The 16,343-nt window shown below is 43.8% G+C and overlaps 1 protein-coding gene across 1 annotated transcript in view; it reads left to right on the forward strand.

The window, feature by feature from the left end:
- Window positions 1-16,343, forward strand: part of thada (THADA armadillo repeat containing) — a 130,505-nt gene that overhangs the window by 75,403 nt on the left and 38,759 nt on the right. Inside the window, exons 30-31 of the mRNA XM_005936863.2 lie at window positions 8,357-8,460; window positions 11,189-11,271. Of these exons, the coding sequence (XP_005936925.1) occupies window positions 8,357-8,460; window positions 11,189-11,271 (187 nt within the window). The remainder of the gene's footprint in view (window positions 1-8,356; window positions 8,461-11,188; window positions 11,272-16,343) is intronic.

Here is a 16,343-nt window from a genome sequence, read left to right on the forward strand (position 1 = left end):
CCCCCCCCCCTGTTGACTGCTTCTATTAGCTCCATTGTTATTAGCAAACTTGCTCATGGACAAATAAATAAATAAATCGCCCCTGTAAAAACGATCAACGATGGGCTTAGCCTATCGTCGATTGTCGATATATTCGTCCAATCGCCCAACCCTATTAGGCACTTTTACTTCGCAACATAAAGAGCTTGAGGTGACTGCTGTTGCTATATAAACAAGATAAAACTGAATTGAAAGAATTGCCTTTGTCTTAAATTTCCATACTATATTTCTCAATTTACAACATTTTCACCTTTTACAAACTTTTAGTGGCACAGACTGATCTGGGTTTTTGTTTAGTTTTTTCCCCTCGAGATGGAAAGCTTATTTGACTATAACATGTTCTGTGCAGAATATATTACAGTAGTGTGATAGAAATAGGACATTTTCATGCATGCACTGCAGTTCTAGATATACACCGACACTGTACGCAGCGTTTTCAGAAGTCAGAACTCATCCGAGGCAGGCTTCAATGTCCTGGCCTGATTCTCTCTACGTCATCCGGATTTGGTCAGCCTGATTAATTGGTTGCACTTAGGGCAGTGCTGTCTTCTGCGTGGCCTGGGTGAGACCCCTTCCCGGTGATCAAACATCTCTGAAAACCACTGGATTCACTTCAGTCACCCCGTCTTGCCCAAAACCTCTGTTGATACAATCTGGACCAAGCTTAACAAGCCCACCGGATAGACCGGCACTAACCCAACCCGACACTGGACTCCACTCTCGACACGCGCCAGCAGCAGCCCTGGCCCACAGCGCCGGGTACAGGCCAGACATATAAAGCTGCGGCCTGTGGTGGTTTGAGAAGGGCCAACTCGACACATGTAATCCTTTGTGTATTTTCACAACAGAGGCTAAATGAGACTGAGGAGGCTCTTGAATTCGAAGTATCGTTGTAGCCTCGTCTCTGGCAGCAGTTGCGTTGGTGTAGCTTTCCTCAGTGCATTCTTCTCTGCTGTCTTCAAATAATTTTCTTTTGGCCTGACGACTGCTGCCTTTAGCCAGCGATCTGCCTGGGCTTTCTGAGAAACGCCTCTGGGCTGAACCAGAGAAAGAATGCGTGCGCCTGCACACCCAGTCAGCCTGCTTTTAAAATGCCATCAGATATATCCAGTCCAGTGGGAATCCCAGGTGTCTCGTATTGGTGTCAGACGTTTTGTGCTATTTTGTCAACATACAGGTGGCAGTTCCAACCGGGCAAAGTGGGCAACTGCCCAAAACATTTCTTACAGTGGTAGATATAAACCACTCTTGGTTTATGTCCTTGTTGGTTTATATTGAACCCATTTTATTGTATCTAATTTTTTCCCACTATGTCAACATACATCAGGGATTTATTCATTTGGCAACCCCTATAGTCACAAGTCGTCTCAATGGATGGTTTTGTTTGATGGCTGTATGAATTCTAGGTTATGCAATGTGGTTGCATTACATCGCATTATTTAATATTGTAACCGTTCACTCTTTATCGAATACCGTATTTTTCTGACCATAAGGCGAACCGGATTATAAGATGCATTAAGTGAAACAAAACAGTCAGATAAGGCAAACTTTACTCAACTTATTCTTCTTGCTTCCTCCTCGTCCGTAACATTGATTCATTAATGTAGAATTATCTCGCAGCTGCTCTGTTCCCGTGTAGTTGCAGTATATTAATGACTAACCTCGTATTGTGGATGGATTATCTCAGTTGTTCTCCTGACTGAAGTTTGGTCCGTTTACAGCATCCTGCCATGCGATTGCATTTGTCCCTAACCATCGGGAACCCTCACGTTAACTTTTATTGAGTGGAAAAAAGTTAGCGTTCATCCTCCAGCTTCACTGTTGTTATGCTAACATAGCTGTGTCGCTAGCGATCACGTAGCACATCATTATATACCAGCTAGCCCAACTTCAGTAACCCTACAAACGTCACTGCTGTTTAGTTTTCTGTCTTCATTTATGTTGGAAGTGATAGCAGAGCTGTACGTTTTAATTTTTTCAGAAATCTCTCAGTCAGAACATGCTATATCATGTTTAGGTGGAAACTAGCGAGCTAACTTCCTGCTAACTTGTTAAATTTAATAATTGTTTTCATGGATCCTGGATGTTAAACTTAATTGTTACACCTGGTAAAGCAGCAACGCTGATCATTTTATTAAAGGTGAAAGAATTTAGACAGTTTAACTCTCAGTACCGTAGTGTTTGTTTGACTTTGGGACCTGAAGGTTTTGGCGGTGTTGCCAACTTAGCGACTTTGTTGCTATATTTAGCAAGTTTTCAGACCCCTTAGCGACTTTTTTTTCTAAAACGCGACTAGCGACAAATCTGGAGACTTTTTCTGGCGTTATTGGAGACTTATGACGACTTATTCACATGGAAGCAGGGGTGGCTGTAGCTCAGGTGGCAGAGCAGGTCAGCCACTAATCAGAAGGTCGGTGGTTCGATCCCAGGCTGCCTCCAGGCTGCATGCCAAATATCCTACATGTTGCCTACTGGTGGTGGTCAGAGGGCCTGGTGGCGCCTGTGTCCGGCAGCCTCGCCTCTGTCAGTGCGCCCCAGGGCAGCTGTGGCTACAATGTAGCTTGCCATCGCCAGTGTGTGAATGTGTGTGTGAATGGGTGAATGACTGAATGTAGTGTAAAGCGCTTTGGGGTCCTTAGGGACTAGAAAAGCGCTATACAAATGCAGGCCATTTACCAATTTATTTTTTTTTTTTTTTTTTTTTTTTATTCACATGGAAGCACGTATCGCTCTTACTCTCAACAATCAGCGGTTGCTTCAATCGGCACCTCGCCTGTGCGAAAACGCTCACAGGCGGCAGGTAGTCCTCACGCAGCAGTCGCCCCAAGCTGATGTCAGAGCAGGAGATATTCACCCCTACCCGTTAAAAACTGAAAATGAATCGCACATGAGCGAAGTTGCTGCTATCGGTTTGCTGTCAGTAAGCACAACCAGAATTCATACATAAGGCGCACTGTCGATTTTTGAGAAAATTAAAGGATTTTAAGTGCGCCTTATAGTGCAGAAAATAGGGTATATTCAAAAGGACTTCATGTGATTCATAATGAGCTTCACTATATTTGTCCAAAACCTTATTTAGGAATATGTTTAGTCTGTCTTCACATCATGATATATCGTGATGTCCTGCCTTAGTGTTGTGTCCAACATTTGGAGACAATTTCCCTACCAGCGTTGGATGCCTGTAAACTTCATATGTTTACGTCCTGACTTTCTTCTGCAGAATTGATTTGTCTATCACTTATTTCCAATCCATATTGTCGGACAGTTTCCATTAAAAATGTATATATATATTCAGCCATTTTAAAGTTGTCAGTTTTGCCCAAGTACAAATGTAATGTCTCATGTTTATGGTCATTAGTTGCTGTCCACTCATATCATTGATCTTTACTTCTGTTATGTACAAAGTAAACTAACCCCTGGCCTCTTGTTCAGGGAGCTCCTGTTTTACTACTGCAGGATATTCGACAGCTGAGTGTCAATCCTTCACACATGCACACCCCCTATGCTGCTAGTACCAGTATGTACACCCGCGTCTGGACATAATAAAATAACAAACAACTCCCTGGAGGCCAGCTGCGATGCTCTGTTATAACTGTTAACAGTGATATAGACTTGCACATGGAGTGCATTTATAAGCTTTGTTTGTGCAAGAATACGGCCGTGCAGGGCAAGGGAAAGTTTGTGTGTTTCTTTTGTTTTGTTTTTTTATATTTAGCTAGTCTTTATTGGATCTCTTTTTGTCTAATTGGGCGCGTCCACACTCTGCCTAACCTCTATCTGCTTTTATGTGAACGCCGATTTATGCGTTTCTTTGTGAATGTGTTTTACTGGACGGAGCCCCGGATTGCTGTGCAATTATTTGCGCTTACACTTGCTGTGTGCATGTGCGCGCATGTGCGCTTGCAACAACATGTGGTCAGTCTGTGGTTGCGGCAGTGGGAGGGACGGCAGGGCAGCCTGATAACAGAGTCTGAAGGGACCTCACATCCACCAACACTATTTTTAACGGACCCAAAAGCAGAATGAGGCTTGTTGCAACACACAAAAAGGCACACACAAACAGTTAAATGTCTGCTTAGAGAACAAGGCATACAAGGAGGGTTTGATATTTTCATAATTCAAGTTTTTCTTGTATTTTTTTTGTCTGAAGTTCCAATCCACAGCTATAGGGGGACGCGTGGTTGCACTATAAGGTTGTAAAGTATCTAAAACAGCTGCATTGATAAATATCTTTTTATATGATATAATAAATATGTCTGTTTTGAATAAATGCACTAAAGCGTCGATTATACTTTCTGCATCCACGGCTCCACTGGGATGTGAAGAGATGTGAATTTCACGATCATACGGTGAGCGTGAGAGTCTGTGTTCACGTTCCTGCATGTTTTTTGTGATCATGTAGACTCGTCTGCAGAGTATTTACATTACAATGCACGAACTATGAATGTGCCTCAAGGAGTGAAGTAAAGAGACGAATAACAGGAATGACTTATTGGCAGTTGGGTATCCAGCTGTCCATGTCCGCAGTATAATCAGTATAATCAGGGCTCAACAAAGACAGACTTGCAACCCTTCACACTAACATTCACGTCTACCGATCTTTTAGAATGGCCTCTAAACCTAACATGTGTGCCTTTGGACTGTGGGAGGAAGTTTAAGTACCCAGAGAGAACCCACACAGGCACATGCAAACCCAAAACCTCCTGGCTGTGAGGCGACCACTAGACCGCTGTGCCAATTATTTGCAATGTTTACAAACCTCCATGTTTAAATAGAAGCACATACACTGGATACTTTTTTCATCTTTTAATGTATTTTGTTGCCAGCGATGTTACCAACTCTCACCATTCCCTCAAATAGTGTCTGAAGGACTTCTGAAGGACTTACAACATGTCACATCTAATCTGAAGAATGTGAAGTATGTTTCTCTGAAAATCTGAAGGATGTGATGCGCATGCTTGAGAATAAATCCACTCTGGAGCTGCCTTTCTTCTGGCTAATGTTAGCTAACTCCAGTGTGCCTGCTAACACAGAAGACCGTCAGATAGCAAAAGCCAGTTTTAAGTGGTTAAGATTTAGCCGCTAATTTATCCAGACTCCCAGAATTCATTTGGTATCCGGCCATTTTTTATATGAGTTTATCAGCTAATAATGTGAACCAAACATTGTCTGATCTATGCAGCCACAGCTAACTCGCTAACCATATCTGTTATTGCTTGGAAAATCATGTCGAAGTGGAAATTGCTTCACCACCTAAGGAGAGCCATAAGTCTAACTTATATTTAATAAGCAAGCATAACTACAGTAGCATTTATTTTCTACCTTAATAATAAACAGTGGGCGCTAAACCAGCTAGCTGTATCCATACAGCATAAAAGATACACCTAGATATACGAAGATAAACGTTTTCACAATCGCCTCATCTCAGTTTCAGAAAAAACAGATGTGTGGAGGAAGGATGGGTCTGACTGGGAAACTGGCTGCTCATTGAATTACGTGTCATCAGTCACAACCTCAGCATGAATGTGTTTTAAGGGGTCAAGACACAAAGCCATTATTCTGTACATTTCTATAGGATCACAGGTCTGTTTGCAATCACAGCACCTGCCATCTAGTGGTCTTCAGAGAGAATGCAGGTTATGACACGCCATGCTGTGTTTTATACGGTCTGTGTCTGCAACCTTCATCTCTTTTTATTGTTGCAGCATTCAAAGAGCTGATACATACGTATACAGTACATACGCTTGTCTCCTAGCTGTTTTAAAAGATTCCTGGAAGTCAGTATATAATAGTGCAAGCTCCTTTAAGCATCTTATACATTATAATCATACAATACACAGTACTGCTTTTGTTTTTCATGTCGGAACCAGTTTATTTGACCACAAGTCATATGATCATTTTCCTACAAGTGTGGAAGAAGTAGCAAGAAAGCAGGAAATCCACATTTAGGCAGTCAAGGGGGAAGAAATCAGACATTTGATCAACAAAAATAAGCCTGCAGAAGGTCTCTGTGCTGCTGTCTTATCGTCTCCCATTCATTTACGCTTGATCCTATCCCGGGATCTCCTCCCACAGTGGGGTGTAGTTCTGCACTCTGTCTTTGGGAGGAGGAATTCTATAAATATTTCGGTTTTCTCCGTGCCGGGCTGGATTGAGCCGGTTGAGCCTCCCATGCAGGGACTTCCCAACCCGGTGGATGAGGTGTAACTGTGGAGTGCAGCAAGAGAGGGAGAAAAGACAGAGCTCTCTGCTTTGGACACTGGAACCAGTGCTGGAACCGGTGATGCTGCTCAAGCAAACTTTTAATGAGCAGGCGTGTGCTTGTCTAAACTGGAAGTAACAGCACAGACCACAAAGCATATCGAAAACCCTCTGGAGTACTTTTTGATCTGAACTTTTTCTTTCTTTTTTTATTTTAGCAAAGTGATAAAATCTTAATAATGTGCTTAAATGATTAACTGCTCTTATATCAGTAAGCTAATCAAGGCCACCATTGAGTTAAAGTCAGACCCACAAGCTTTCTTTAGAACTCAACTATTTTGTAATATCCTGTATGGCTGTGCACCAGCAAGTTTTAAAAGACACTTGATGAAGTTTCTAGATTTAAACCCCCACCAGAATAGATTCAACATTTCATCATCCACGCAGGTAAACAAGATTATTTTAGTCTGGCACCGTGGCCGTGAGCAAACAGGGTGATAGGTTACTTTTAGAATGACTTCCTTTGCCGAGCTTGTTGGAACTGGCAGTGAAAATGAAGACATATTCTTATGTTTGAAATAATGGGAAGCAAAATTACTTGGAAATGTTCAATATTTGGTTTGGGAATCTGCTCCAGCTCTGGCTTCTCGTAGGTGGAAAAGCCCTGAGAGAGAGCTGACAGCGAGAGGAAGAAGGACCTGGAGGTGTGGAAGCTGTTTGTGTGAGCCAGTGGGTGTTGCCTGGGCGTGGAGACTGCAGGAGATGAGATGGGGCAGGCCAGAACTCAGCGGCCAGGCTTGGTGCTACGTGGTCGCCCTGGTTTTCCCCACGTTGCCTTCCCTGCATAGCGTAATGAATGGCTTCCTACTGGTCTGTGGCCATGGCCCCAGCTTAAAGAGTATACTTACCAAGGCCCAGAATACACACCCCAACCAGCCAGCCAGCCTGTGTCCTGGCCTCTGAATACTCCCAACCACCAGTCCACCTGCTGCAGACTGGCTCAGTCTCTCATTGGCAAATCGGCCGAAGTGAAAAGAATGATTTAATCTTCATCGGGAAACTTCTTGCTTTCCTGTCCAGAGAGCAGAGGTCACACGCCAGGATGGAAAGATGCTCCTTTGGAGCAAGCAGCGTGTTGACCTTTCAAAGTGTGCTTTGAGTATTTACTGGAGAAGAGGGAACATCAAAAGGGACAACTCTGACCATCTTCTTGTCATTTAGGTTGAGCAACTAGTGGTTGGTGGAGTTGCTGTGTAGGATTAACATGTTCGCGTCCCGGGCTGTTTGGCTCAGTGTAATAAATAAAACAAGACAGAAAGCCTGTCTAACAATAATTTCCCATGTAAGATTTCTTTTTATGATTGGTTTGTAAATGCACCATAAAAACCATTAAATTCCAGACAAAGAGGAGTATTTGTGCTGTAGTCCAGACATGGTTGGTGTCTAAGTAAATTTTCCTCCAGGGAATTTGTATTTATTGTCTTGTAATGACTGATGATTCGCAACCTTATAGCTAAAAAAAAAGATCTACATAAATGATATAAGTTTCATTCAGCGCACAGTGTTTTCTCACCCTTTAGTCCAACATTTAGGAGCTCACCCTGTTGCCAAATGCAGTCATATAGCCAACAGTAGAAAATCCCCATCAGTAGTGGTTTGATGCTTCATTTCATAATGAACCTATTAAGACTGAGTGCAAACCCAAACATGTTACACTATCCCTTTAAGGTGTGATGTCATTGCGTGGCTTACCCTTTAGAGCCTAAGGCAAACCACAATTCATTTCACTGATAACACGTCCTACAAGGTCCATCTTTTATCTACACTTACACACTGTAGCTTGTGATTCAGTAGTTACTGTCTACATGCATCAGACTCTCCTTTTATTAGATCTCTGCCACACAATGTGGTTGAAAAAGAGGGGAAAAACCACTCGAACAACAGAGTGTCAGTAACATGTATGTGTATGTATCACTCTGCCAAGATGTAAAGATGAGTGGAGTTTAGTCTGTTTCTGTAGGGCTTGTAGATAATTCTCTGTGACTCTGACTCCTGTATAATAAATATCCATTCTGTCTTTTTCAATTTGTGTGTGTGTGCACGTGTCGGTCTGCAGGTGCTGTTTCTCTTGCGCTCCTACCAGACTGACTCACACAGACCCCTGCCAGCAGGAAGCGGCATCGGTGAAGCTCTCTGTCAGCGCATGTGGCTCGCTTCTCGGTAATCCTAAACACGCCCACACACAAACACACAGATAAGCATCCATCCCTCTTTTCCAGCTCCCTCGCCAGAAGAATAGCTCCTTGTCTCACCGTACATCCCCTCCCCGGCCCTGTCCGCTTCATGTCCTGCCCCGGCTTCCATTTCAAAGAGACTGCCTGCTGACCCATCTGCATGCAGTCCCCCCCCTACTTTCCCTCTACCTCTTGCCCTCCTGCTAAAAGTCCAGGCCTCAAGTTGGGGCACAGTTACCTGCCACCCTCCCCCCACCAACTCCTCCTCTTCTGTGTGAGGTCAGGTTTAGGTCTCCTGTGCTCAGGCCCTACAGCAGATAACACAGCGCCACTGAGTTAGCAACACTAGCCCTACTAGCTCTGCTTGGTTACACTGATGAGCTTTTATTAAGATGACGAGGTGAATTCTTGCTCACCAGAGCGTACCCAGAGTCTGCTCGTTTGATCGCCCGGCGCCGGGAGCCCGGCGCCCAGATCTAAGGACATCACAGGTCAGAGTATCTTTGTTTTTGGGAAAAGAAAACCTCCCAAACTCATCCAGATCACCACTAATTTGAGGCAGCCGCCTTCCAAAAAGGATGGAATGCATTGTTCGTCTGGTCTGAGTCAGTGTTGGGTTTTGGCCTCACACCGATCCTTGTGTTGTGTCATTTTGGACTTTTTCTGGCTCCGCGAGGGTGTCCGCGCTGCAGCGATGACTCTGGCGACGTGACGGGCCGGCGTCAGCCTGTTAGGACCTTCTCCAGTGTGTAGTTTGGATCGCGATCTAACGATTCAACTTCTTACAGCGTGTTTGATGATGATAGCTCACATTCACAGGACTCATCGCTGCCAGAATCTGTCATTAGTTAACCAGCAGTCGCTCCTCTCTCTCATACACACACCGTGCTCCATCTCGAGTATCGTGCGTGTATTAAGCGTGCAGGCGGCTGATGTGGGGGCATGTGCGCGTTATTAATATCCGAGTGATGAAAACATGACGTCAAGCTCGCACACTGTCTCTGTTGTTTTCTCTCGCACACACACTTGTGGCCTCTTGCAGCGCTGTGGTCACAATCTTGATAGAACGCACACACTTTGCAGCGGCCACACATAAACTGGGTCGACGTTTACAAATAATATGACAGCAGCGAGAGCTTTACTTCACTAATGTGCAGGGCAGGAATAAAAAGAGAATAACACCAAGTCGTTCGTGTTTTGAAGCCTTTGTGTGAAAACTCCTGTGACATTCAGGAAATAAGTCCCATCTAGGATGACAGAGCTGGGGGCAACTCATATGATTCTGGCCTATTCTCAGCCATCAGGATTCATCAAAAATGAGAACACAAATCACTGTGCCATTCAGTGTCTGATCCCATGAGCTACTGACCCACTAATAACAGTAACTGTTTGTCTGTGTCAGTACAATTAAGTGGTTTATGTGTCGTTCTGTGGAAAGATTAAATGTTTTGCTGATTAGCTGATGAACAGCTTTGGGTTTTTTTTGGTTTTCCTTCTTGTGTTGACCTGCACTGACACTCAGGACTTGCAGGAAAAACAAACACCATCCATGCCTCCATCTGTTATTGCCATCCGTGGGCAGCAGTACAAGCAGAGAAACCCAGGCTTCACTCTCCCCGGCCACCTCCGCACTCCAAAGCCAGCTCCAGGGGCTCATCCCAGGTTTACAGGTCCTGAACGCCTCCTTACTTGTTACCGATCAACAAGGAAGCGAGCAGTCTGATAGTGAAGTGCTGTGTTGGGGCATATGGTACTATAAGGTCTTTCAGATAAGACGGGTCCCGATTATTAAGGCCGTGGATGTGACCAATGTGACAAAGCTGCCACTGCTTTCAGATGTTTACAGTGTATGAAGTTTCCAGTTTATTAGGAACACCTAACTCGCGCTGTTGCAGTGCAACACAAAAATCACGCAGGGCTGTTTCTAATGTTCGGTTTTTGAAGCCTCTCTCAGAGAGGTGTTTACTCAACCGTGTGGTCATTTCAGCTGATTGTTTCCTTTGCTCTGATTTATTTTATCTGGTGAATTTTTAGATGTTTCGCTTGTTTGACTGTTGAACTGTAGGTCCAGGGTGTGTTTTTTCTTTAGCTTATGTTTGAATTTTATGGCGTTTTGTGACTTTATATGTTATATTTATGTTGGCAGGTTTGTTAATTTGCTCAACTAAATTGAAAGCTTAAAGCTTGACACCCTACTGAGTGAATGTAAACACTTTGTGCTGCATACATTTGTGTAGGGAGCAGACTGGACATGGCTGGGAAAAAGGTATTTAAATGGATTTTATCCACCTCCTGGTTAGAAGGTCGTACAGTGCTGTGCAAAAGCGGCATGAGCCACAGAGCCCACACTCAGTTACAGCAGAGATCACAAACGTTCTCACAAGCACCGAGTTGGCCATGCCCATTGCCTTAATTCAACAGTTTGTGGTGAGGCATCAGCCGGTTCGTGAAGAAAATCTTCGTCTGTGATCTTAATGGGAAACAGATGATCAGTGACTGGAGGCTGCAGTGTTATCTCTTTAAATCGATAAGCAGTTTAGGAACATTTAGGCAGCCTACTTGATAAAAGAGATCCTTCATTATTAACAGCTCTTAAACACAAACTCTTTTTTCCCCCAACATGTCCAAATGTTGCTACGGCTTTTGAGGGTCAACCGATTTCAGTCAATTTTCTGTGCTGGATCAAAGACGGCCTCGTGTTTCTCTCTTTTCAGACAGAACAGCTGTGTGGTGACCAGAGGAGCCTTTGTGGATGTGTTGGTGTGCCTGTGTGGGCCTGAGATCAGCATTCTGGAAGGTGAGTAGTAATTGTGGGATCACTACTTTTCACCAGAGTTTTAATGAAGACCTGCAGAAATATGCAGAGCGTGACACAAATGCAAGTCCTGCACACTACCCACAACCACGTGGTGACACACATACAGTGACATGAAAAGGTTTGTCCAAGTGTAAAACACAAGCTGATTAGATTGATCATCGAAGCCAAAAAGCTGTATTTTAATCAACCACTTTGATCCAGTCTGGATCAGGATGGTTTAGGTGTTTGTTACTGAACTTGTAAAGATGACACCAAAAACAGTAGACATGGTCAAGACAGAAGTTCAAACTGAGCATCAGAATTGGGAAGAAAGGAGATCAAAGTGACTTTGATTGTGACATGGGTGTTGGGGACAGAGCGGCTGATTGGAGCATTTCAGAAACTGCAGATCTGCTCTGATTTCCTCACACAGGCATCGTTACAGAGAAAGTTCTCTGGATATTTTCTCTGGATGAAAATGCCTTGTTGATTTCTGAGGTCAAAGGAGAAGGAGCACACTGCTTTGACATGATATGAAGGCAACAATAGCCACTTGTAAGAAAAAGATAACTTTTTATTGTCAGTGCACACTCAAACCTAATATACCGTATTTTTCGGACCATAAGGCGCATTAAGCAAAAACAAGCATTTGCATTCATTCTCCAGCTTTACTGTGTTTATGTTATGCTAACATAGCTGTGTTGCTAGTGATAACGTAGCACATCATTATATACCAGCTAGCCAGTCAGAACATGCTATATCATGTTTAGGTGGAAACTAGCGAGCTAACTTCCTGCTAACTTCTAACTCTGTTAAATTTAATAAATCCTGTTTTCATGGATGCCTGGATGTTAAACATAATTGTTACACCTGGTAAAGCAGCAGCGCTGCTCATTTTATTAAAGATAAGATAATTTAGACAGTTTGTAACTCTCAGTGATGCCGCAGTGTTCGTTTGACTGTGGGACCTGAAGAAGACCGAGTTTTGGACCCAGATCTCTCCGCGAGGCTCCTGACTACGGCAGCTGTAATGCTCCAGCAATACATCACCCGGTGCAGCTTTGTATCTTACCAAAGTCGTACCAAAACATTTTTTGACAGATTTTCGAGCGCCGCATAAAATCGATTCAAGGTCAGTAGCACAACCAGAATTCATACATAAGGCGGACTGTCGATTTTTTAAAAAGTTTTTTAAGTGCGTCTTATAGTGCGGAAAATACGGTAATAGTACAACGAAAGTGTCCCACATCAATACTGCGCGCAACTAAACACAACACAGTAACTTAAAGTGGGTTTTTTTAAAAGTGCAAGAAAGGTATGAGCAAAAAAAAGGAATGTCTTAATAAATAAATAAAAGAATGAGTGTTTATTATTATTATTGTTATTGCCCCCCCAAAAGTCCAAGGAGGTAGCCAATCAGGTGAGCTGTTAGCATTGATTAGGGCTGTTGTAAAAGTTGTCCTTCAGTGTGTTTGTCCACGACCTCAGCAGCCTGACTCTCTGGAGCTGAAACACCCGGTGTCCTCGGTGTGTGCAGTCCCGTGGCCCCCTGAGACAGCGAGTGCTGTACAGGTCCTTCAGGGAGGGAAGAGGATGTCCAGTGATTTTTGGGGCCATATTAATGACCCTCTGAAGTGCCTTTTTGTGTGCAGCTGGAGAAACATACACAGATGCAGTATGTCAGCAGCCAAAGTATGCAGAGGAACATCTCTAAGTGCAAAACAGCCTTGAAGCATGAGTTCACCAAACATGAGAAGGTTCGAGTCCATTTCTGGTGCAGTATTTGGTTTGTAGGGTCAGCATTTTGTGTAAACAGCATGAAATCATGGATCCGTCCTGCCTTGTATCATTAGTTCGGGCTGCTGGTGGTGTAGTGCTTCACACTCTGGACCCCTCAACACCAACTGAGCGTCATTTAAGTCACTATCTGAGTTTTGTTGCTCAACATGTTCATGTCTTTATGAGCACAGTGTATCCATCTTCCTGCTTCCACCAGGATAACGCAACATATCATAAACCTCAGATCATCTCAAACTGGTTTCTTTAAGATTTCAGTGAATTCACTGCACTCAGATGGCCTCTACTGTCAACAGAGCACGTTTGGGATGGGGTGGAACAGGAGATTGGTATCCTGGATGTGTTGAATTGACAACACAAAGTATTCAGGCAGTTCTCAAGACAACGGTAGGTTCAGCATAATACCAAGAACGTGTACCTAATAAAGTGGTGTTCTTTAGGCACCCTAAAGAGGACTGTGAACAGGACATAGTCCTGACGCTTCTGCAGGAGTTATCTTAGAGCTCAAATGAATTTTACAAGAGCTTTTTTTCCTTTTATTCACTCTAAAATTGTACAAAACCAAAAATCCTACCTTCTGTTAAAGTGTTGAACATCATTTCTCTTTAACGTCCTCTCACCTCACCGATCGGGCGTTTGCAGTCGTAGCGCCTAAGCTGTGGAATAATTTACCCCCATACATCAGACAGGCTCCTACTGCCAATCTTTTTAAATCTTATCTTAAAACATATTTTATTTTACTGACTTTTAATACAGCATGAGAGTTATTTGTTAATTCATATTTGGTATTTGCTATCAATACTAATACAGTTATTTTGTTAGGTATGTTGTATTCTTGTACAGCACTTTGGTCAACGCTCCTGTTGTAATTAAATGTGCGATATAAATAAATAAACTATAACTAACCTAAAATCATGTTAGCTAACGGGCCATAAATGTTGCTGTGCTGTTTAAAACATTCCAGCTTGCCTTAGAAACACTAAAAATTGGAGCCAGAAGATAAAATCCTCACTTTGACAACTTGAAATGAAACGATCTACATCTGGTTCCTATTTGCCCACTCGCTCATGCTCCACCTGTCCACCAAATTTCCTAAACTTTCCTCTGCAGCTTCCTTTTATTTAAACGTTCTTGCTGACTAAAGTAAAATCTCTTTGTTAAAAGATCTTTTCTGGGTTCGGTGTATTCTAGTCGAACAGAGTGATGGATATTTGAGTTTTGCTGCTTGTCACGGCGTTGCCCGGCATTTCACCAGCTCAGCAAGCAGCAGCTGCTTTCAGTCCATTTGCTTCGAATTTGACGTCGGAGCTTTCATCATCTGAACGGACAACCGTGCAACTTTTGTTGGCGAGGCTGTGCACCACTGCGCTCTCCATTTAGACTTATTGTTGACAGGAGTCTGCTTCGTGTATCGGGTAGTTCAGAGAAGCCTCCTGGTGCGTGCGTGTGCACGCTTGTGCGGTCATGTGCGCACGCACGCAGACCTGCGGGGTCTCCACGCTGGAGGAATGTGAAACTGAAGGCGAGCGATCTGTGACAGATGGTGGGGTTGCGTCTGTGACCCAGTTTATGGAGGAGCGCTGTACAGAGAGGAAAGAGGGAAAGGGGAGGAGGGCACCGATGTTTCAGTGGGCCATGTGCTGAGCACATGTTGGTCTTGACAGTGGAAATACCGAGGATTTCTCCAAACAAGCCTGTAGATTGGCCTGACTTGGCTCTCCTCCTTACATAACTAAATAAGCAGCCTGGAGCTTACACACCTCTAATGCCTCGATTATTATCATAAGTCTGTCTTTGGTTTCACCCGCTCTGGTGGTGGCCTTTTTATTTCTCCTTCTTTTTTGTTCCTGCTCCTCGCCTCTAATCACTTCCCCTGTTCCTCTTGTGTAATTGCACTTCTCACTTGAATCAGATTTAAAAAGCCACAGGTTTTGGAAGTTCATTTGAAAGCAGCAGGCTCTTAAGAGCGCCTGGCACCAGAGGAAAAGAAGGTGAACAATCCCCTTTTTCAATATTACTTTTTTCCCCTCCCCTCTTTTAACTGGCTCCCTGCATTAAGTAGGAACTTTGCATTTACCAGCCAATTCCTCTCAGCTCTGAACACAGCTCTTTGTTCATGAGTGTGCACACATTTCTCTGCTCCAGCTCTTTGATCTGTGCTGACTCATAAAAAAAACCCTCTGTCCATTGCTTCATCTCCACCTCAGCCAGCCCGCTGTTTCTTTGCTTTCCAGCCTTGCCAGTAAAATAAACTGAAAGCTTTAGCAAGAGAGAGGAGAGTGGAAGCCGGACACTAACAGGAGGTAAAAATCAAACTAAAATGAACTTGTTTTTATTAGTGTGCTTTCACATGATGATGATGATGAAACAGCCGCTTAAGACCGGAGTCTGGCCTTAATTTGTTCTGTTCTGGTAAACTGCAACACGTACTGTAATTCTTTTCAGCCCCATCAGTTTTCGTGTGCTGTTTGTAGACACGATCTTCAATTTTCTAGTCTTTTAACTTGAAAAAAGGAGGAAAAGAATTAGAGGAAAAGTCAAGAAAAAAAGTCAAAATCAGTTTTATAGACCCCTGTTCATATACATCAGGGTTGGCAAACAGGCAAATAGTCCAGTCCGGCTCACTGCAAAACTTTGGAGGAAGGATCAAGGATTACGTGTGTAGTTTAACTTCTTTACGCTGGCAGAAAGGGGAGTTATGTTGGTCCGGCCCACTCAAGATCAAAGTGGGCTGTATGTGGCTCACAATGTACAGTCCATCCATTCGCTTCTGCTTATCCTTTTCAGGATGGCGGGGGGCGCTGGAGCCTATCCCAGCCGTCATAGGGCGAGAGGCGGGGTACACCCTGGACAGGTCGCCAGTCTGTCGCAGGCAACAACCATTCACACTCACATTCACACCTAGTGGCAATTTTGATTATCCAATTAACCTATCCCCACAAGCTGCATGTCTTTGGACGGTGGGAGGAAGCCGGAGTACCCGGAGAGAACCCACGCAAACACGGGGAGAACATGCAAACTCCACACAGAAAGACCCCGGCCTGATGGTGGAATTGAACTCAGGACCTGCTTGCTGTGCGGCAACAGTGCTAACCACCGTGCTGCCCTCAATGTACAGTCTCACATCACTGATATAAATATTGCACGTTTAGCCATTTGCAACCAGGAATTGGATCTTTGTACAGTTTAAGCATCCTTTAAATGTTGCTGTGATTTGTCTCTGAATCGTTCATAAGATCTTTTTCACGAGTGTGCATGTGCCCCGTACAACTGAC

Source organism: Haplochromis burtoni, unplaced genomic scaffold (genome assembly GCF_018398535.1).
Source record: "Haplochromis burtoni strain Fernald_Lab_line unplaced genomic scaffold, NCSU_Asbu1 Contig_215, whole genome shotgun sequence".
In the NCBI taxonomy this organism is placed as follows: domain Eukaryota; kingdom Metazoa; phylum Chordata; class Actinopteri; order Cichliformes; family Cichlidae; genus Haplochromis; species Haplochromis burtoni.